This window comes from Ochotona princeps, chromosome 10 (assembly GCF_030435755.1).
Source record: "Ochotona princeps isolate mOchPri1 chromosome 10, mOchPri1.hap1, whole genome shotgun sequence".
Taxonomy (NCBI): Eukaryota; Metazoa; Chordata; class Mammalia; order Lagomorpha; family Ochotonidae; genus Ochotona; species Ochotona princeps.
In genome coordinates, this window is record NC_080841.1 from 59,178,765 (window position 1) to 59,201,749 (window position 22,985).

Here is a 22,985-nt window from a genome sequence, read left to right on the forward strand (position 1 = left end):
TGAAGGCTTGTACAATACTCCACAAAGTATGTTCCACTTATATATTATTCAACTTGATATTCACAACTCTGTAGGCTGAGTATGAAAGCATTATTATCTCTAAATAAAGATGGTTTTCAGTGATTTACCCATAGTCACAAAGTCAGTAAATAAATGGTTTACATTTTGATCTTCTGATAGCAAGTACATCTGCTCTATCAAACAGCTATTCGATTCTGGGGGCATTTTGAGCCCCTGTTCTGGTAATGCTCATGCCCTACATGAAGTTACTCACTTGTTCTGTCAATATTTTTCATGATGAATTGCAAACACTTGTCAGGTGGTTAAGGTTAGTTGTAAAATATTTGTTCTCTCTATGTAAGGCTAATTGATTTATATGAAAATTGAGATTAACATTGGTTTTACCTCCATTCAACTAAATCAAACTAAGGTTAGCTGGATATCTGATGCCATCTTAAGTAGCTTTTCAGGGCAAGTCAAGACAGGCCTATTTCCATCTTACTACAAAAACAAGTGAAAAACAAGCAAACAAAAATAGAGATAAATTTGATAAACTAGAATTAAAAAAATATGAAAGTGCCCAAGGGACAACAGGTTACCAGCTAACTGACTGAATTAATGAATGATGGAGGGCTTGCCTACCACCTTAGCTCAAAATTATCCATAAGCAGGATGACCATATCATCAGAATAAATGCATCCTTTACAGTGAAAGCGCTATCAATTATACCACATAACAGGTGTAAAGCAGGGTTTGTAAAGAACCATAGCATATCAGAAAACCCTACCCCCCAAAACTACTTTAATACCTTTAGTTAAATCAGATTCAGTTTAGAAAATTCACTGAAGTACATGAAGATTAATGATATTTAGAAAAAAGATTCAAGAGGATACTACTATTATTGACATAGAAAGTGATTTCTAAACAAAAACTTCTTTGTAGATTTTTGCTTGCCTTTAGCCTGAGTGTTTACCAAAAAGACATTTTCTAAAATTGCAAAATAATTTCTCATTTGCATTTCCCAGAAAACAGCAAATTAAATGACAACCTCAACTACTTAAACATTATGAGTAATGCCATCATTTAATGGCAAGAAGCCAAAATCCAGGCACAGCATGAGCTATTAAGGGTTAAAATAAAAGAACAGCACTTTGGAGTAATGCTGAGAATTGGGGCGAGCAGAAGAGCATTTACAGTGGATTACTAAGCTTCCCAATTCACCAAAGAGGTAAAGTCCAGCAATATAAGGCTCCTTTGTAGCTAACTAAAAATACATTGTCAGTGGATTTGTCCAGTTTTATGTATAAGCAATACTTCTTTCACCTGAACTAATACTAGTAGTCATATAAGCCCCTTATTGCCATGTGCTGCATTTTTTTTGCTAATCTTCAAGGATTTAGCTTCTTTGCCACATACCTCAGGGCACCAACTGATAAAGCTCTAACTCTCCATTTTTCCAGGACACCAGCAGTGCGGCCTTGCAAAAAATGAAAATCGCTCAAGAGATTTAAAGGGGAAATTTATTTTTAAAATCCTGACTTGAAGCAAAGAGGTGGATTTTTAAAAAGCTTATCTATAAAGAATCAGTTTAAATTTAAATTCTATCTTGGAACTCTTTCATGCATTCCAGCTTTAAAGTTTATCTTTTGACAGGGCCTTTCTGCAAAGGTAATGGGCAGCTTTGTCAATATAATCTGTTCAATTTTTTTTAATGTTAAACTCCTTTCATTAAAAAACGTCCAACTATATATTTTTACTAGCTAGGCTAGCAGCAAGTTGGGCAGGCATTAGTTCGGATTCCCATCTATGTTGATACACCAGAAAAAATTTCAGAAATGCTATCGACGAGAGGCCAAATTTAATCACCTTACATCTTGGATGTTAGACTATGATTGGAAATTTTTTTCATCTTTCTCAGAAATTTTCATTGTCTCTATGTTATATTCATTTAGAAATATAATCAAGTAATGTTAAACTATTTAAAATATTAAAAAGATACAAGAGGATATATAATGTTAAGCATAACAAGTGGTATCGAGCATGGTCGACTGAAACTGAATTCAGGCTTTTAGGAAGTGCTCAGAGATCATTCACACAAACCTGGGGATGCTGCCTCCTGGAAGCTTCCATAAACTCAAACACACTGGGCCTGGCGCTGTGGCCTAGTGGCTAAAGGCCTCTCCTGGAATGCCCCGGGATCCCATACGGGCTCCGGTTCTAATCCCGGCAGCTCCACTTCCCATCCAGCTCCCTGCTTGTGGCCTGGGAAAGCTTTGGGATCCTGCACCCATGTGGGAGACCTGGAAGATTCCTGGCTTCGGATCGGCGCAGCACCAGCCGTTGCACTCACTTGGGGAGTGAATCATCGAATGGAAGATCTTCCTCTCTGTCTCTCCTCTCCGTATATCTGACTTTGTGAGGTGGTCACAGAAGGTGGCTGGGAACTCGCATTTACTTTTAACATACTGGTTACTCATTACTATGTCAATTAATTCCATAATGATGTAAATTTTTTGCTGATGGTATGTTGCAGCTTGCAATTGACTGGGATGATACTCTGCTGGCTCTGTCTTCAGACCAGAGAGGGTGTACCTAAGAAGCCGTTGAACTTGACTGGACAATAAGATGCTGGACTCTATGTTTGGTATACGCTTGCAATGGGGGAATCTCAACTGAACTTGAGCTGTGGTTATGCAACAAGGTGGAGGAATCCACCATGGTGGGAGGGTTTGGGGAGGGGTGGGGAGAACCCAAGTACCTATGTAACTGTGTCACATAATACAATGTAATTAATGAAGTAAAAATAATAAATAATTAAAAGAAAAAAAAATAAAAATAAATAAATTAAAAAAAAAACCTCAAACACACTAATTTAAACAAAACTTAATAGCTTCCTCTTCAACAGTTCTAATATACAGGAAAGGAATATTTCCCTGTCCCTTTCACTTGGTTCTTTACTGAAAACCCTTCATTTCACTAGTTAAGACAGCTGAGAGCAGAGACAGGAAATGAGACTGCACTTTACATGTATGGGAAGCCAGATGAAAATGTTTTGTAATGGTACAAATCAAACCACTGGAACTATTTATTACAAAGAAGAAATTCCTCAAATTCAATAAAAGATTATTTGAGGACCAATCCAAAAAACTGGGGGAATAAAGAAACATTAAACTTTCTAGTTGATGAAGAGTTCTTAAACTTTAGCGATGCTGTTTTCCTGTTACTTAACTGTGGCAGCCACACAGTTGTTTTCTAAGGCCATTTCAAGGATGAAAATTTAATAGCCACAAAGTCACTCCACTCTCAAGAAAGAAGCCCCTTTTGCCCCCTCTTATTAGCATTCACCACTTGGAGTATGGGAGCAGGCACAGGGGATGAGCCTCTGCTCGGGAAGACCTGGACAAGTCACAGCTCTCCTACACTCACTCATTGCAGTGAATCCTTAAACCTTTCTGTGCACAGTGTTCTCCATTGTAAAACAGGAACAATAATAACAGAGCTGCAGGGCCATTTGTAGGACTAAATAATTTAATTCTAGTCAGGCATGCCACTCACATTTGCTTGATACACAGTAGTTGCTACTGTCATTTTCCATACAGGATAGTTGACTTCACAGTCAGTGTTAGTCAAGTTAAAAAATTCATCAATAGCCTAAAATCTGGGGACTCCTCTCCAGTATATTTTTCCCATTACAAATAAATCTTAATTATCTACTGATTGAATATCAACATCACTGTTAATGCTGAAAAAAATTTTGACTTCCTAGGCATACACTTCATTAATGTCATACACTAGTCTTTTTTTTAGTATTTTCTATAAGAAGAAAGCAGAACAGAAGGGCTTTTGTTATCAATTTATTCTTAGAGAAGGTATGTAACTATTGTTTCTAGGTTATAGATAAGCTATACCTTGCAATACTTTTGTATCTGCCTGATGCTGAATGGGAGGTGGAGATAAAGAGAAAGAAGCAGAGGGTCCCAGAAATTAAGAGAAATTCCCGAGTAACTTGTAAGCGGCAGGACTGGAATGCCCATTCAGCTCAGCGAGACTGCCAGAGTGCATGTTCCTCATGGGCCAGCAGCAAGCCTGTTTATCTGCAGATGATGCTGTTTCCTGGGTAAAGAAACATCACTGCTTTTCCAGGTCATACTTACACAAGAGTGAAAAAACATTTTAGTTTAAAAGATGGATTGTGGCTTACCTTCTATTTAAGATATGTCCAATTCCTCAAACATAAATAATATGTTCACTTATTTATTTTTCCACAATGGTCCTTTTTCCAAAAAACATTTTCAATATCCATAGCAAATTTTAATTAAAGTGATCCTGTTTATTTACCTAAGTTCCAAAGATTCATGGTTTGAAATAAATTAACTCATGTAATGCATACATTGCCATGCAGAGAAAGCAAAATGTTAAAATGTTCTGAAGTGTGCCATTAGGCTTACACTGTAGAAGGCTTATGGCTATGTTTGTGACTGTCAATAGTGTTGCCATTAATATGCTTTTGTTTCTACTTTATTTATCATTAAAGAATCAATTAGAGAGGCAGACAGACAGTGAGAGCTCCCATTCGCTGGTTCATTCATCAAATGCCTGTTTCAGCTCAGTCTGGGCTGGTCCTCAGGGAGAAAGGAACACGACGTGTGTCTCCCACATAGATGGCAGACACCTAATGACTTGCTTGAACACCACTATCTTCGAAGCAGGAAGCTGAGGTGAGAAACAGGAGCCAGGTATTAAACCCAGGTACTTCGAAGTAGGATGTGGGTATCTTAACTGGTGTTCTATCCACTAGGCTAAACAAATATTCCTGATTCTGTTTTAAATAAGTGACAGATCAGCCTTCTAACCTCAACTAACATATATTGCTGCCCACAAAGGGGAACTAAAAACTTGCATACATTATTTCATATACCTTGTATTCATATTTTAGGAAAGTGCAGTGGTTAGAAACATTAATTATAGCATTGATGACGAAGTGAAATGGCTCTTCTTTAATTACTTACTAAGTGTGTGACATAAGGTTTACTAATCTCTTGAATCTCGGTATCTCATCTTAGGAAGAATAGCCATGACTGTATCTACCTTAGAGGGCTATGGTAAGAACTTAAACTTACACAAAGTGCTTAGCATACTGTCCAGCACATAATAATTATTCATTGCTAACTGTTATTGTTTGGCTTGTTTTAGTGTTGTTATCATTAACTCTACTTTAAAGACAGTACTATAAAGCAGTAAAGGATTAAGTAAGTACGCTGAAAGTATAAACTTTTATCCCAGATCTTACTCTAGGTCTGCTAGATTCCAAAATCCAAAGCTCCTTCTACCAGTCAAGCAAATTCCTATTTAATTAATGGTCTCTTTAGTGGTTCTTGGCATTGATAAATGTGGATAAGAATGGCAACAAGTTTCTAAGTAGGATAAATAAATATGGAGACAATTTTTAAAATGAAAACAGGCACTCCTGCTTCTGTATTTGCCTCAAAGTCCTTAGGAGCTGCTGCTGGGGAATGGGTCAGCATGATGAGGAGAGAATGAGATTGCAGCTGTTACTCTAGACTGGTAACACTTGTTGAGACAGTTTACATTATGCTTCAGTTTTAGTAAATCTGTTGCCTTATTTATGTGGATATGTAAAAAAATTCTTAGATCACATGTAATCTGATTCCAGGTCAGGTTTTGCTTGCTTATATAGCTTGATACTTGGGAGATTAAGTGAGGTAGGAAAAAGAGAATTCTCATTGCTTTCACTAATATGCCAACTCTACCTTGTCAATGACAGTTCCATGGGTTGGACTAATTCTTATCCATTTCTATCCATACAAAGGACTAAAATCTAAAGGAATGCTAAGGAAAGAGGTAGAAATAAATCTTTTAAAAGTCTGAACATAACATATCACCCATCCTAACATAGGTTAGCCAGTATGGGCCAAGAAGGAAAACTCCAAGCTTCTACAATTTAAAAGTTGATTCTAAATTGAATGGTTGCACTCACCACCATCATCTCCATTCACTTCTGTAATCCTTTTGTAAGCAATTTGCTCAAGTTTACAAAAGTCAGCATTTGAATTTAGGCCTAACTTTACAGATAACATATTTATTATTTTTGGAGTCCCTACAGTTGACTCATAAGCTTTTATCTCTTGTTATTTATATGTTATAAATTAGCACCTAATTTAAGTAACATGTTGAAAATGGAAATAAGAGTTGAATTTTTTGCATCTTGTTAACTTTCCAAGTTTCAGTTATTGGCATCAGAGTTTTTATCCCCTTCTTTATATTTTAAAACAGCAGAAAGGGGACAAAGAAAGAATAGTTTAAAGAGTGTTGCCATCATTGCTATCAGCCAAACCAGTTTTTCCAGTGAGTTAAAAATATCTGTTATTAGTCATGATAAATCTGTTTCATGCAAGTGCAATCTATCATATTTTCTTTCATGAGAAAAACTTACTCAGTATTATTTGGTAGCCAAATAGAAGAACTTCTGAGAAGGGAAAGGAATTTGGTAGCCAAACAGAACAACTTCTGAGGAAGGCACCAGGAATACTCACTCATGTTTTTTGGGAATGTTTCAAAGAAAATTCCCAATTAACTGGTCAAACGTTATAATGCCAACAGCTATGGAGATAAAAGCAAATTCATGAGAACAGAGACAACAGAACTGAGATTCAGGTTCCTACAGAACCGTAGGAACAAAACAGATCTATATCCTTTTCTCCCGCAAAACTCTAGTGCAGTCTGACTGACACGGTAATGTGGCAAAACATTTTTTACTACATGAAATTACTTTCTGCCTGTTAACTAAGCTGTTGAATCAGCCTAGTAAGGAGTGGAGAACATTCACCCATTACATGTCTGTTGCTCATGTAAAGCTCACAAAATTATTTAGTATGACCCCAGTATGGCAGCCACAGTTGGGAATTGAAATTTACTAAATCTGTAACAGGCTAATTTTTAAGTCGGTAATTGTGTATGGCCCATGAATGATGTTATGAACGAAAAAAGATTCCTGGCCTCTGCTAGATACTCAGCCTTTGATACTAGCAATGTGTCCTAATCTTACTAAAGCAAAAGGGGAAGAAACAGGAAAGGAAAGTGCTGTAGACAGCTCTACTTTCACACAGATGCCAGAATAGCTCATCAAGAAGAAAACCGAGTCGGTAGCCTATCTGTGGGCCTTACGATCCTTCTAAAGAGGTGCCATGCTTTTACATGCTCTTGGAAAAATACATGATTTCCTAAGCACATAATACTTGAGTACAAACTTTATATAGACTCAACAATTAACAAAAATATTCAGATTAGGATTATAGATTTTCAAAAATGTATAGAAATTAGTACGGTTAATTTTTATGGCTTATGGATCGATTCTTCTGAGGCTATGGATTTTTAACATCTTCTGGTGTAGAGGGAGATTAATTCGACATTCATGGGGTTTAGAACGAAAATAAAAATTTGCAACCTCATTACAAACACATTTTAAGTTATGAGTAATTTACATCCAAAATACAGACATACTTGCTGATTTTGTTTATCTGTATTTTTCGCTAGACCCAATGCTGAAAATGAAACTGCTTACTTTCTCGTGTTTGTGTTTCTCTTTTTCTTTTTCTCTCTTCTCTCTCTCTCTTTTCTCTTTCTCCCTTTCCTTTTCTTTCTTCTCCTTCTCCTTCTCTTTCTCTCTCTTCTTTTTCTTCTCCTTTTTGTCTTTTTTCCTCTCCTTCTCCTTCGGTTTCTCTTTTTCCTCAAACAGTTTTTCTGGAAGCATTGGTGACAAAGAGGGTAGCATGGACGGGACCCTCACAGCCGCAGCAGGGCTAAATAAGGGCAGGGCCATTTCTTTAGGGGGTAATACAAGAGGGGTCGGTGGAGCTTTCATCTTATCGTCTCTACCTTTATCTTTACTTTTTTCCCTTTCTCTCTTATCTTTATCTTTTTTGCCTTTTTCTCTATCTTTTTTCTTATCCTTATGCTTTTCTTTTTCCTTCCTCACAATTCCATCTTTCAATCTCACTTTTGGATCAACATCTTCAAATTCTTTTATTTTAAATTTATAGGGATCTGAGTCTTCATCTTTAAGAAATTCCTTCCATGGATACTTAGTTTCTTTGCTGGCTTCCTTTTCCTTCTCTTTCTCCTTCATTTTCTCTTTCTCTTTATTTTTCTCCTTGCTTTTATCTTTTTCCCTCTCCTTATCTCTCTGCTTTTCTTTCTTTTTCATTTTAGTCTTTAGTTCCTTTTTCAACTTCTTCTTTACATCCACTGAGGAAGGCAACTTGGGTTTCTCCTCATACACCTTGTGGAGAGGTTCGGGAGTGGGAGGAGAAACTGAAGGGGAAGAGATGTAAGGAAAGTTGGGAGGTATGTTTGTAGGCGTTCCCATCTTTGCTTTTCGCACAACCTCATCAATTGAGGCGTCCATCGTCCATGAATTATCAGAACTGGAAGTTCCACCAGAAAGAGGCAAAGGAGTGGATCCTGACTTTGTAAAGTTGTTTGAGGAAGTAGAAGCTTTTGGAGTGGTACACTCCGAACTTGAAATTCTCACAGGGCTGGTAAAAATATCTCCTTCGGATTCTGATCCAGAAGAAAATTCAAAAGGATCTGGCTCCCGTTCAGCGCAGGCTCGTGCAATCACAGCATCAATAGAGTCATCAATTGTCTTATCTGTTACAGCAGCCTTTTTCGGCTGGATCTCACTGTTCATTTTCCCAGCATCAGGCGGTGTTTGTGCTTGTTTCACCTGCATGACCTCTTTACTAATTTTTTCACTTATTGTGGCTGAAGGAGTCCTATTTGGTGTTTCAGGTCTGACAGGTGGTTGTGGAAGATGTGTCATAATCTTAGGGCTCTTAGGGCTCTTGGGACTCTTAGAACGTCCAGGTGATTTCTTTTCTTTGGATACAGTTTTTGGTGACCGAATAGGACTTCCAACCATTGCTGGGGACTGCGTAGTTTTAGGTGACTTTGTCTTTTGCCCTGGAGAACTCGTTTTAGTCTTAGTTTTAGGAGTAGTGAAAGACTTTGTTTCTAATGGTTTTACAGTTGGCATTTGTGATTTTGCAACTGGAGCCAACATTGGTGGTTCTGGGGATGGAGGTGCTAAGTCTGTGTTGTCCTGGACATGGACTGGAGAAAGCATTGGTGGAATCTTCTGAGGATTTATTGAGCTGAGTGGTTCTCGAGCTTCCAATAATACTATATCTAAGTTGTCTCCTTTAGTGCTTAACAGTCTTGGTCGTTTCATGGCTGGCATTTCTTCAGCTTCTGGGCTATCCAATGGTCTTTTACCCAAGAAATTCTCATCATTAATAATTTCCTCCTCCTCCAGTTCATCATCTTCTTCCAGGGGAACTTGCATAGCTTCTGCTGAAGTGCCTCCATCAGTGGGTACCTGCTCTTCTTCTTCCTCTGGCAAAGGATGAAAAGAGAAGTGTTACTGGAATGGAACACAGTGTAACAAATAAAAACAATGGTTCAAACAGAACTTCTTGGAAAGACAGAAATCTACTGACAGTGTTTAAACACTAAAGCACTAGGATTACAAAGATTTTGTAAACCTGTGTGCCATTCTTCTTTTAAGAGTGGCAATCAGTGGTAGCAGAATATAAACTAGTTAGTTTCCTTGTAAGTGGTCTGGCTATAACTTTCAGGGTCTAGACTCTGCTAAGTATTTCATTTGTCTTTCCCTGCTCCATTAATTTATCTCCCCCCACCAACCTGAGTAAATATGGTCTTTCTCTTTCCATCTCCTTCTTGTGTGTGTACAGATACATGTTCCTCTCTGAAAGTCAAATGACATTACAGCAGATGCCAACCTGCATCTTCTATTTTACTTGCTTGATATCAGGTACTTAGAGGTAATATGGTCTCATGGGACACATATGATTTACCCACTGGTGTCTCAGATCAAGTTCTGGAGCTACAGAGCAACAGACATTAGGCCCACTCAACCTCCTTGAGTCTGTTTCCTGACCCTTCAAAAGGGGCTAATGTTATTTGCCTTACCTACTTGGTTAAGATGTTGTAAAATCAGATTATTTCTTATTATTAACAAAGCATATAATGCACAGTGTTAAAAGGTGAAAGAACTACTGGAATAAATCATGACCTGAAAGAGCTCACAGATTAGTGGGGGAGATAATGTATGCGTGTAACAGACAGAAAGTGATTAGTGCTATACGTAAAGCTCCATGGCAGTTCAAAGACAAGACAGATTACTGCAATGCCATGCATGTGCAGAATTATACAGCATTTTGGGGATTTGGAGGCTGGAAGTGGGTAAGTCCAAGAAGAAGGGTCAGATGACAAAGAGGAGGAGGAGGTGAAACACAGGAAGTGTAGAAGTGCCAAGGAATAAGTTAATTAGTTTGGAAAGCAGAACATAAGATGGAAAGGAGTAAAACTTTTAGTAACATTGGAGTCAGTCTCTAAAACGTCGTAACTCTAGAAAAATGAACAAGATCTTTTCTCTACTGGTGGTTTTGACCTAGTGACAGCTTTATACAACTGAGAAAAGCAATCATGTGTGTTGGGAAAATTATACTGGGAGGTAATGGATACTAAAGGAGAAGGGAAAGGGAAAATCATGGGTATTGAAATGATGTAGGTAAGAGACATAAGGGTCTGGACTGGAATAATGGTAATAAATAAGCAGCAATAAAGGTAAATGATACACTGAAAATAGAATAGAATCTGGTGAATGAACAAGTATAAGAGGTGAAGAAGGGCTCAAACGTAATTTCCAATGCTGAGCCCTGCCAAGTGATAAATGCAGTCAATAACAGAAATAGGAAAAGACAAAGGTAATGATTATTAGCTTAATCTCTAGATACAGAATTTGATGACTATTTAGCCAATGATGTCTAGTTTGCAGCTGAACATATAATACTCAAGTTCAGAAGACAGGGTAGATAGAGTGTGTGGAAGAAAGATCTGTAGTAAGTAATTGAAATGCAATAATGAATGATGTTGGCAAGGAAGAAATAGAAGGTAGCAGATTCAGCTATTTTGGGGTATAACTTTTCATAAAAACAAGAGCTCAATTAAATACATGAAGGATCACCTGTCAAAGGGGTCAAGAGAGCTAGAGTTTGACAGAAGAAATCTAGTAAATGAAGTCAGATGCTTGAGAAGTCAACAGAAATGAAGCCCAAGAGCAGGAAACCACAGCAGAAAAGCATTATGGGGCTCACAGATGACATGTTGGCGGTGATGTACGGGGAACATTCTGTAAACTACAAAGAGCAACAGAGCAGTAAGACATAATTACTGCCATTTTTACTTGATAGTGACATCATCATCCACCAAGTTCGCAAGTGAGAAACCTGGGGGTTGTTCCAGACGACTTCTTTCCCCATTGCCCTATACCTAGACTGTGTGAGCACAGGTTTCCTACCATCTCCTTTAAATGGAGTTTTCTTAGTTCTAATACTCAGTACCTCTTCTCTGTATCAATGCATTAACCTTTTCTTTGTTATTTACTTGAAAGGCAGAGTTACAGAGAGGGAGAAAAAGAGAAGTGGGTCTTCCATTTGTTGGTTCATTCGCCAAATGAAAATGCGATGTTGGTCTTCCGAGTGGTGGCTGAGCCCTCTGTGCCACAATGCTGGCCACTGAATTTAACAACCTCGTAACCCAGGTGGGCAATGTCCAGCCTGCCCTGCCAAGGCAGCCCACAGTTGGGACTCAAAGTTTAATACATGTACAGCATGCCAATTTTTGTTAATTTTGCACAGCCCATAAATGATATTATAAATATCTAAACGCCCCTTGGAAGAAACAAGGCTCCCTACCATATGTAACTAGTTTGTCTCCAGCATAAACTTCCTCAAAATCATCCTTACAAGGGCTTACAGGAATCTCTGGAAAACTCACATCTGAATGTGTGAATTCCTTCCTTACAGGCCTTTCATTCGCACCTCCAGAAGTAGTTTGCTAAAGGCAACCATCACACTGAGGACTGTGTGGAACCCCTTTAGAGGATACCCTACAGACAGACAGATTCCCCTATCCCTTTCTTAAACAAAAGATTTATCTCAGGACCAGCGCTGTGGCCTAGCGGCTGAAGTCTTCACCTTGAACATGCCAGGATCCCATACGGGCTCCAGTTCTAATCCCAGCAGCTCCACTTCCCATCCAGCTCCCTGCTTGTGGCCTGGGAAAGCAGTGGAGGATGGCCCAAAGCCTTGGGACCTGCATCTGTGTGGGAGACTTGGAAGAAGTTCCTGGTTCCTGGCTTCGGATTGGCCCAGCACTGGCTGTTGCAGTCACTTGGCGAGTGAATCATTGGACAGAAGATCTTCCTTTCTGTGTCTCCTCCTCTGTATATCTGACTTTGTGATAATTAATAAAACAAATCTTTAAAAAAATATTTATCTCTAATATTATTTGTTTTACATGTATTCAAAACCAATCAAAACAATGGCCAGAAGGGTGAGCCTTAGACTTTTTTTTTTAAAGATTTATTTTTGTCGGAAAGTTAGATATAAAAAAAGGAAGAGAGAGAGAAAGATCTTCCATCCTCTGGTTCACTCTCCAAGTGGCCATAAAGGCCAGAGCCGCACTGATCTGTAGCCAGGAGCCAGGATCCTCTTCCAGGTCTCCCATGTAGGTGCAGGGTCCCAAGGCTTTGGACTGTCCTTGACTGCTTTCCCAGGCCACAAGCTGGAAGGGAAGTAGCGCAGCCAAAATGCGAACTGGCGCCCATATGGGATTGTGGTACATGCAAGGTGGTGAGGACTTTAGCCACGAGGCTATTGTACTAGGTGCAACAATTGAAAGTTTTTAAGGAGATTTGGTAAATTTGCCTTTCAAATAAATAGATAAATCTACTAAAAAACGGACAATACCTTTTTAAGTAAAGTATTAACAGACTGGTAAAGGTTTCTGTCCACTATGAACAATTTTATTTTTCATGTTTACTTAGTAAAATGTGAATGTTATGGTTCAACCACAGAAAAGATTGCCATAGAATGAACGAAATTTTCACCCTATCAAATGTCTATATGCAGAGCATGCTGTTTGCCAGTCACAAAAGATAAATGATGTGAAATGAGTATTGTAGTATAAATTCATCACAATTAGAAATACAATTTAAAACAGATGTTTAATTAATTTTAGAACATCTTATTACACAAAATAGACTAAAATGTTTTCTAAGTTAACTCCTCATTTAAGAATTATTGTAAAATATGAGTTCTAAAATTATTTAACTTTTTAATTAGAAATTATTGCACATACAAAAAAGTTATAAAACACATAATGAACTCCTGAATATTCCTTGTCCAGATTCATCAATAAGTAACCCCTGTTTATGTAATCATATAACAAAATTATGATTTATAATTATGGGATTATTTATAAATTTCTTGACCTGTTTGAGAATAGCTTGTAGATCGTATACTCCTAACCCCTAAAGGCATCAGTGTGTGACTACAAAACAACTGTCAAATTTTGTTTTAATCACATAAAAGAAACAAATGTATCCATATTAATATCCAGCATTTTAAAACTTCACAGATGTTGATGGTGGCAGAATGTTACAAATTTCATTCCCATTTTCCTTCATTAATGACACAAATAATCGGCACTGCCTACAATTCCCTGAGAATAATGAGAAAAACATGTTTCTTTATTCAACTTCTCAAATAAGAACAAAACTAGGCAATAAGGCCTGAATACACCACAAGGACTATGTGGAGGCTAATTCGGAGCTACTATAAATATTGACTTATGACAAAATATCTTTTTTTAACTAGAACAGCAATTGCCTTTAAAGAAACACTGTATTTTTTTTTTATTATTATTGGAAAGTCAGATATACAAAGAGGAGAAACAGAGAGAAAGATCTTCCATCCAATGATTCACTCCCCAAGTGAGCACAACGGCCGGTGCTATGCCAAACTGAAGCCAGGATCCAGGAACTTCTTCCAGGTTTCCCACACGCAGATGCAGGGTCCCAAGGCTTTGGGCCGTCCTCAACTGCTTTCCTAGGCCACAAGCAGGGAGCTGGATGGGAAGTGGAGCTGCTGGGATTAGAACTGGCGCCCATATGGGATCCTGGCACGTTCAAGGTGAGGACTTTAGCCGCTAGGCCACAGCGCTGGGCCCAAACACTGTATTCTAAAAGCTGATACACATTAGGGCAAAAAAAAAAAAAAGGAAACTGCTTGTACATGGCATGTAAGTTTTTTTTTTTTATCTAATTAACTATACAGATGCATATAACTTTAAAATTCAGTGGCATGTTCTCAAATTAAGCAGAAAATACACTTCCATTTTTAGACTTTAATAAAAATACAATAAAATGCTATCTACATATATTTTACAAAAATATAATTGTATTTAAATCTATATTTCTCAAGAGTTTTAAAAAGTCCACAAGCTTGGATAGGCATTGTGGTGTGGTGAACTCACTGCTGCTCATGCTGTCCCTGGAGTGCCAGGGAGCAGTCTTGGTTCTGCCCACACGCCCAGGAGGCAGCACATGATGGGATCTTGTCGCCAACGTAGCAGGTGCAGATGGAGTGCCGGGCTCCTGCTTTTGGCCTGCCCTAGATTCAGCTATTGCACTCCTTTGGGGGGTGAACCGTAGATGGAAGATGTGGCTCTCTCTCCCTCTCTTCACTCTACTTTTCAAATAAGTAAGACAAATAAAGAAATCATATGAGTGTGTGTATACATACACACACATATTTGATCAAGCTAATTTCTGTAATGATGACACAACTATACTATTTTCCTATTAGCCTATGCATCTCATTGTTCTTATAGTTGCTTGCCTTTGATTAATAAGTGTGAAAAGATTATTTCAAATATCTTCCTATATGTATTTTAGGGTTATGTGTTTATTTTCAGCAGTTTCTTGAAGTGATTCTATGCTATTTATTAATGCACTCTATTCACCTACTGAGAAGCACCTACTGGCAAACACTGTGTTGGACCCTAGGAATATGAAGTCAAGACAAGGTTTCCTGTCCTTACTTTTTCGTAGCTGTCATTTTTGTACATTTTTTGTAGCTGTCAATTCGATGCTAGGACAGGGAACTGCAAAAGGTACCTACCTAGTTATATTGGGGGATAGAAGCACAGAAGTGGGAAAGCTGTCTAGCAAGACAGCCAATCTGAAATGTGTTCCCAGAGCCACAAGTCAGCTTAGCATAGCGCAAGGAAACACTTAAGTTTTCTCATCTGTACAACATAATTAATGACGACCTCTAGTTTATTTCTAAGAGTTGAAGATCTTTAATATTACAGTCTCTCTCTCTCTCTTTTCACATGCTGTTAATCATCTGAGTGGGATGATCTAAAGGGCAAGTACATATACCTCAGTGACGAACATGGAACAGTGCTTGGAATTCAAACCAACCGATTCCATGTTTTTGAGTAATGGCTGTGTCTTTAAAATGTCTTTATCCAAATATTTTTAAGACAGTGAAACTAACAAATGAACAACTCTGTCCTACTTTTCTGGGGTGAAAACACTGATAAAAATGAAAATGAAGTGAAATGATTGGTGGAGTTCTTCGCATTACGTGGGTTTGGAATACAGGGCACGCTGGTCAGTCAAGCTCAGATGGAATGTTGTTAGAAGGGACCTGACACACTTGGGCAGTAACAGGTTGACAGACACTGCATTTTATCTTTTTGTTTTAAATGGGGCTTAAAAAACCATAGCTCCATTATTATCTCAGAATATTTTTAAATTGTCCTATCTATAATGTAACAGAAATCAGAAAATACAATTAGCCTATATTTAAAAATCAACATATTTACTGAAAAAACATGAAATTGCTAGCAAAGACAAGACAATTAGGTAATGACAATTCATGTAGTACAACCAATCAATAACACAATAAATCCAGAGTGCAGTTGATATGTTATAAGCACTTATATACAAACTGACCTGTTAAAAAATCACTATTTCATTCACAATCTGGCACAATAAGAAACTAAAATGCTATATAAGCAAGCCAACCTGCAATGACACCTCGTATTATAAATGGCCTAATCTATATGTTAATACTGTCGTATCACATAACTGCAGTGCGACTAAGATAACAACATGACTTTGGGGTTTCTATGGCTACATTCTGAGCCTATGTGTACAAAAGGGCTGGGTGCTGACACCACACAAGTACTCTGAGTGCTTCTTTTTGGTTATTTATGATATGATTTATGATAACGACAACATCTCTTATTTTCTCTCTTCCTCGGATACAATAAATTGCTATCGTTAATCACTCTTGCCGGTTCAACTGTGATTACAATAGTGTAATAGTGCCTAGCTATGGTAATATTGTGGTTTTTTTTAAACAAGAAATAAATACAAGTAGATCTCTTCAGACAATGTCAATATCTCTAATATTTTAATCACCTTCCTTTAGGTCTTTCAGAACAATATCTGTAACTAGGTTCCCATATCTAGGATATAAGCTTGTGGTACAAACCAAATTTATAATCAAGCACCACACATTTCACCAATCACTATTATTATGATTTTCTCACTATGAAAGTAAGGCTATGCCTAGGATACAATCTCTTTTTCAGGACAGAAGATGGTACTTGTTTCTTTTCTGTTTTTGACAAAACTAATCTTATTGTTCTTTTTCCTCACCTCAAGAAGACAAATTAGGTATTTATCAAACAGAAGGCAAAATTGTAGAGAAAGAATAAAAACTTTACAATCACAGACATATATATAGCATGCTCCTGCCAATTATTAGCTATATAGTTAACCAATTTAGGTTAACAGAAAGTATTTCCTCTTTGGATTTTGAGTAACAATAAGACAAAGTATGTGAAGAATCCAGCAATGTATTTAAACAGGAATTAAAGTACAAAAAACAACAGAAAATCTTGCCTTTCCTTGTAGCTCTCTCACTGGGCTGATACAGTTTTCCTTAGCAAGAGTGGCCATGTTACTGAGTCAGAGATGGCAAACCTGACATAGGCAGAGGCTTACAGAGTATTTGCACACGGGGGTTTACTTCCTTATACTTGGGGAAACTTGCAACTACTGCCATGTGAATGAGTACAGGCTGGTCTACTGGCTGCCAAGTGAATGGTTCAGAGTCCTAGCCAAAGCATCAGACACACAACAGAGGATGTAACTGCCAGCTTATTACCAATGTATAAATAAGCCCAGCCATGTATGGCAGAGTCAACTCAAAATACCAATGCAAAGAACTGCGAGATAAACAATTTTTGGAGAGCTGTGCTAAAAGCAACATGCTAACTATATAGTTCCATGTACACATGTGCAGTTATTTACAGAAACTGTGTCCTGTAAAGCTGCCTTGAACACTGAATTGAGAGAATTTGAATCATTGTTCTAGGAGAAATACATGGTCAGTTCCTGTGAGCGCCTGATCACAACATGTTTGTCTTATGTATGTTTTTGTTTAAAGACATCTTACTCAGTACAGACTGCTGATTAATCTGAACTCCAAGTCAACAGCACCATAAATCATGCTTAAGGGAAATTTATGTACACACGTTTTTTAAAATGCAATGGACATCAAATCTTCTTATAATTAACAGTAAGCAACTTGGAGAGCATGTGAAATACATCACCATCAAAAAATTAAAAGGTGGGAAGTACAGTACTACGTAGACCATGCAGACAATCCTTGTTTTCAGCAGGAGCTGAAACAAGAAAGCAGATCATCATCTTGGCTAACAGCTGGGAACACGAATGTTGGATAACTAAAATTTTTTTTGCCATATCTACACATCTCATAATACTCATCAGGGTTGTGAGTATTAGGGAGTGTCAGACACTTGTTAGCAAGTGGGCAGTTCAGAAAATCAGAATTTCTACATAGTATAGATCAAATGTATATAACTATGCATATAAATTCAACAACACCTGGTACTTTTATGGACTACTAACTTCAGACAAAAGACTATACTTGAAAATAATTCCTGTCATCAAGAGCATTTCCTGAAAAGAATGACTATGAGTTGTCACATTATGGCAATATCTGGAAAGACATTTTTCCAAATCTAAATGAAACATGTAGTTAAATAACTAGATGCATGTATAATATTCTGTTCATGTGACACGATCATTATTTGACTTTCTGGAAGATGCTGAGGTCTTTCCCTTCGGAGGGCATGATGATCACATATTCTGCTTTTCTGGAGGAACAGTCTTTCCTCAGTTATGTACAGGTTTGCTTCACCCTATAAATCTTTTTTTATTTATTCTTTTTTATTATATTTTTGACAATCTTTACATAGTTAATTAGGGTAAAAAAGGTTCAAGGGCTATAAGAAAGTGGGTAAGACTATTATTTCCATAATATTTCCTTCATGTATCTGAGGCAAAGGGGAATATTGAGGGAAAAATCCCACCCAGTTTCCCACCCACCCTAGGTCCCGGATATGGGGCATGCTCTGAGATACTTGCTCAAGTGGTTTTGAGAGTTCACCAGTGAATGAATCGCTGCCAGTCTCTCCACTCCAAGCACAATGAGGTCGTTGAAGAATCCACTGATTGACATAGTCCATCATAGAGTCTCCATTTATAAATCTTAAGTTTCATTAAAAGTTAAAAAAAAACTTATTGGAAAGTCAGATTTACTGAGAGAAGGAGACACAGAGAGAAAGATCCACCATCTGCTAGTTCACTCTGGAAGTGGCCTCCAGTAACAGCTGGAGCTGAGCCCATCCGAAGCCAGGAGTTAGGAACTCACTCGGGGTCTCCATGTGGGTGCAGGGTCCCAAGGCTTTGGGCCGTCCTCGACTGCTTTCCCAGCCCACAGGCAGGGAGCTGGAAGGAACTGGAGCAGGGGGGATACTACTGGGTGTACATATGGGATTCCTGTGCATGCTAGGTGAGCACTTAGTCACTAGGCTACAATGCTGGGCCCAATGCTCTTTTCAGACATGTTTTCTAGTCATTCTACCTCCCTTCCTTTACACACACATACATACACACATTCCTATTCACACATATACTCCTTTATATATGATATATATTACACCTTAAACACACACACACACACACACATATTTAGTAGGAACTACTTCAAATTCTGATAATTTCTGGGCTGGTGAGAGGCTGTGGTCTTTTCTTGGGATGCCAGGCAGCAGCCATGGGTGATAGCTCCTAGTCATGCGCTCACTAGAGGAAAAAACTAGTATTCTACAGTGAACTGTGCTCAGGTCAGGTCCACTTAATGAATTTTTGATTCAAAATATTTCCAATCTATGATATGATTATTAAGACATAACCCCATCATAGGGTACGAACATCTGTAGACTTGCAGGACTTTTGATAATTAGCAGAAAAATTTAAAAAAGCATTTTACTGTATTTCTATATGTTGTGAAAAAATGTACAAAGCATGTATCTCTGAAATTAGTATATTCCTTGCAATCAGTAGTATCTTCTTATCTCCATGAAGCAGGTGAAACACAACTGACATGGCAGTCACTGTCTGCCCCTGGGTGAACAACTCTTTGATGTTACAGTCAACAAACCATTCAAGAAATCAGAAGAATAATTTGTTCTTTGAAGTTAAGAAAAGACATTTTGTATAAGAAAGAATTGTTTCATAGTCTAATTGGCAGTGGTTTCTTTTTTCTTGTTGGTACGTAAGAGAGTGGCAGTCGAAGATGTCTTAGGATCTGTGAAAAGTGCTGTTATGCTATTATGAAATTCTTATTGCCAATGCTCCTTCAAATAATACAGAGAATCTGTTTTACGTAAGCAATATTAAGAGGACATCCTAGAATCCAAGAGCCAAAAAGGGGAGGATTATAAACTTGGACTCCGGAAGAATGACTAGGGTAAACGCTGGCGGCTGAGATTCTTCACATGTGCGCACACGTGCACACACACATGCAGAGTAAAAAAAGAATGTAAATGAGCCAGTGTGATGGCTCAACTTACGTGGCTAATCCTGACTTCAAGCGCCAGCATCCAATATGGGCTCTAGTTCCTGTTTCTGGCCTGGGAAGGCAGCAGAGGACGGCCCACACCGTGTACCCCTGTGGGAGACCCTGAAGAAGCTTCTGGCTCCTGGCTTTGGATCAGCTCAGCTTCAGCTGTTGTGGCCAGACAGGGAGAGAACCAGTGCATAGGAGATCTTTCTCTCCATTTCTCCTTCTCTCTGTAAATCTTCATTTCCAATAAAAATGAATAAATCTTTAAGAAGAAAAGAATGTGAAATCATTCTGAGAGCTGTTGAAATAGAATGGACATTAAACATTAACACTGGTAGCATCTTGGCCCATAGATAGCTTTCATCTTCCATCCATGTAGCACCTGTTGTTGAGCTTGGCTGTGGAACTCATCTGTCCCTTTCCTTCCCAGCTATACAAATATAATCCTGGGGATTTCAACAAAATTATTTTTATAGAAGAAAGCTCAATATAATGATGTGATGACTGCTAAGCAGTAAGATTAAAAAGAAAAACTTCGGATGACTCCAATTTTAAATGATAAGAGAAATATGAGTTCAGCATATGATAAATTTAATAAGGGAAATTAAAATCAGTATTTAAGTTTTTGATTTTTATGTATCTACTTGTCTCATCCCACCAATTCTGAAGTTCTTCACGCTAAGAAGAAAGCCTGTAAAATCCACTACTAGTAAGTCTCTCAACATTTGGTGACAAACAAAATAAACATTTTGCTAAGAAACTGTTCACCAGCCATAAAACAAGCACATTTACATTGATATAAAACTTATGAGGAAAACAGTATGACATGACAACACCTGGCATGAATAACAAGTGGGGGGAAAGAGATGCCCCACAGTGAATAATCCACAATAATCACAAAGTTACTATATCCATAAAATACACATGAAAAATTCTTTGTATCAGAATCAAAACTTACTGCATTACTGTATTTAAATATTAAAATTTCTGTGATCTTAGGTTTTTTAGTAAAATATGTCAGGACGCTACTACTTGTAAAGGCTAGAACTGTGAATGTGACTTACTGTTTTGTACTTGGACAACTTTAAGAGAACAGCCTCAGGCTAGCAGTGGACGCCAAAGCCGGAAGGCCATCAGGGTAAGGGGACCACAAGGTAAAAGCAGTTTCATTCACTCAACAAACATCTGTTAAGATCTATTTGTGACAGGTAATTCAGAGCTAAGTGAAAAAAAGATATGGTTTCTCTTGTCATGGATTTACTAATACAGCAGATACACAACAGATATATATATCAAGGATAATATACAGTGATTATGTGCAAGGAGGACAATACAATAGGAAAGAGTGTGTTTTTGAGGAAAGAGAGAGACACAGAGTGCTTTACTTCAGAACAGCCACTGAGGAGGTAACAGCTTAGCTGAGAGAAGATTCATGAAAAAGAACCATGTGAAAATGCTTTGAATACATATTTCAGGGAGGCATCAATGGCAAAGTGTTTGCTATGGGAGCAAAGCTGTCAATGGTGACTAGAGGAGAAGGTAGCACTTCTCGAGCGGGCTGTGTGGCCGAGCACAGGGCCCTGCAGGAGCACGGGCAGCCCTAGGATCAGAGGCATCTCCAGATGTGGAGGGCAGGGGAGAGCCACTGAGTGGTGTCAGCAAGGAAGCCTCAGTGGGAGAAAGGAGGGCTGAGAAAGGCAAGCAGAGAAATTAAAGGACGGTCTAGAAACGTTGAACAAAATAACTGGAGAATAACCGTTCTTCATTCCATTAACGGAAAGACTTACAGTAACTTGAAGCTAAGGATGACTGGTCAGATTTACAAGTGAGGCAAAACAGCAACAACAAAAAGCTTACTATGAGGATAGTTTTCTGAAGCTACAGATGTCAGAGGCCAATGCAGTTATCAATGTGTATCAAGAGAGGTTGTTTACCACTGGGACAAAGTCTTATTCTATTTGGTACTGATTACAACCTTAAAAATGAAAATAAAAATAAAAACTATAACTATGAATATGTTATTTGGTGCTGCATTTTCATACTGTATGTTCTCTTAGGTATAGAGTAAGTTATATATACTTTTATCCAACCCTTATTGTAATACAAGGCTGTTCCAGTTTTCTAAACGACCTTGATAAAATTCTAGAAAAAACTCTCAAGACCTGGGGCTCTAAAGCTACTTTAGAATTAACTCTGAATAATTGTCCCACAATATGAGCTTCTCGATTAATTGCATAAGATAAGGTCTCCTTTGCGTTGTGGCCTCCAGTGGTTCCCTTCAGTTCCCATAATCACTTTTGTCTCATTCTTCTAAACCCTGGAAGGCTAAGAGAAAAATCAGAGATACACCAATTCCATTACTTGAGGATTAGCTAAGAGATAACCCTTTGTATTCCATTACTGACCATTATTTGAGTAATTATTCAATAACTATAGTATGGTTTGAAAGATACACTAATTGTTTTCTGAGGCTTGTGTCTGCTTTCTATCAGAGAAAGTTGTAAATATAAGGTGATTTTTACACTGAAAAATTACATTTACGTTACATGAGAAAAATGAGTAGTAACTTTTATTAGAGTATTTTATCTTAAATAAAAAAGTAACAGCTAAAATAAGAGTAATTAGTTTGTTGAAGGTCTTATTGACTAACTAGAAAATTGGGACTCCACTTTTTACCAGATTTATGTCTAACAAGAGTCGAATTCTGCATAATTTAGACAGAAAATTGGCAGGGGAAGGCTGTTCATCTAATTTCAATGAAATTAGTATTCAGCCACCTCAATTTCTGGCAGTATTCCAGTGTGTTTATCCAAAGCAATAAGGAGAAAGAAAATAAGACAATCATTCCTAAACAACTTAGTTTCTCTTCCTACCTCTACCCTTCCAACACATACACACACACACACACACACACACACACACACATGCATCTGCATGAACACTTTAAGAAATGAGTAAATAATTCTTAAAGTATATTTCATGAAGTGATTAATGTTTTGCATTCTTCCTGGTGAACATCAACTATAGGTAGGACAAGAAAACCCATGTCTTTTCAAAGCAATGATTCTCTTCTAATAAATTGACGCA

At 37.8% G+C, this 22,985-nt stretch overlaps 1 protein-coding gene across 1 annotated transcript in view; it reads right to left on the bottom strand.

Annotated features, from left to right (window-relative positions):
* The window catches only part of TAF3 (TATA-box binding protein associated factor 3), a 191,726-nt gene that overhangs the window by 40,884 nt on the left and 127,857 nt on the right, over nt 1-22,985 (bottom strand). Inside the window, exon 3 of the mRNA XM_004588508.3 lies at nt 7,583-9,414. Within this exon, the coding sequence (XP_004588565.2) occupies nt 7,583-9,414 (1,832 nt within the window). The remainder of the gene's footprint in view (nt 1-7,582; nt 9,415-22,985) is intronic.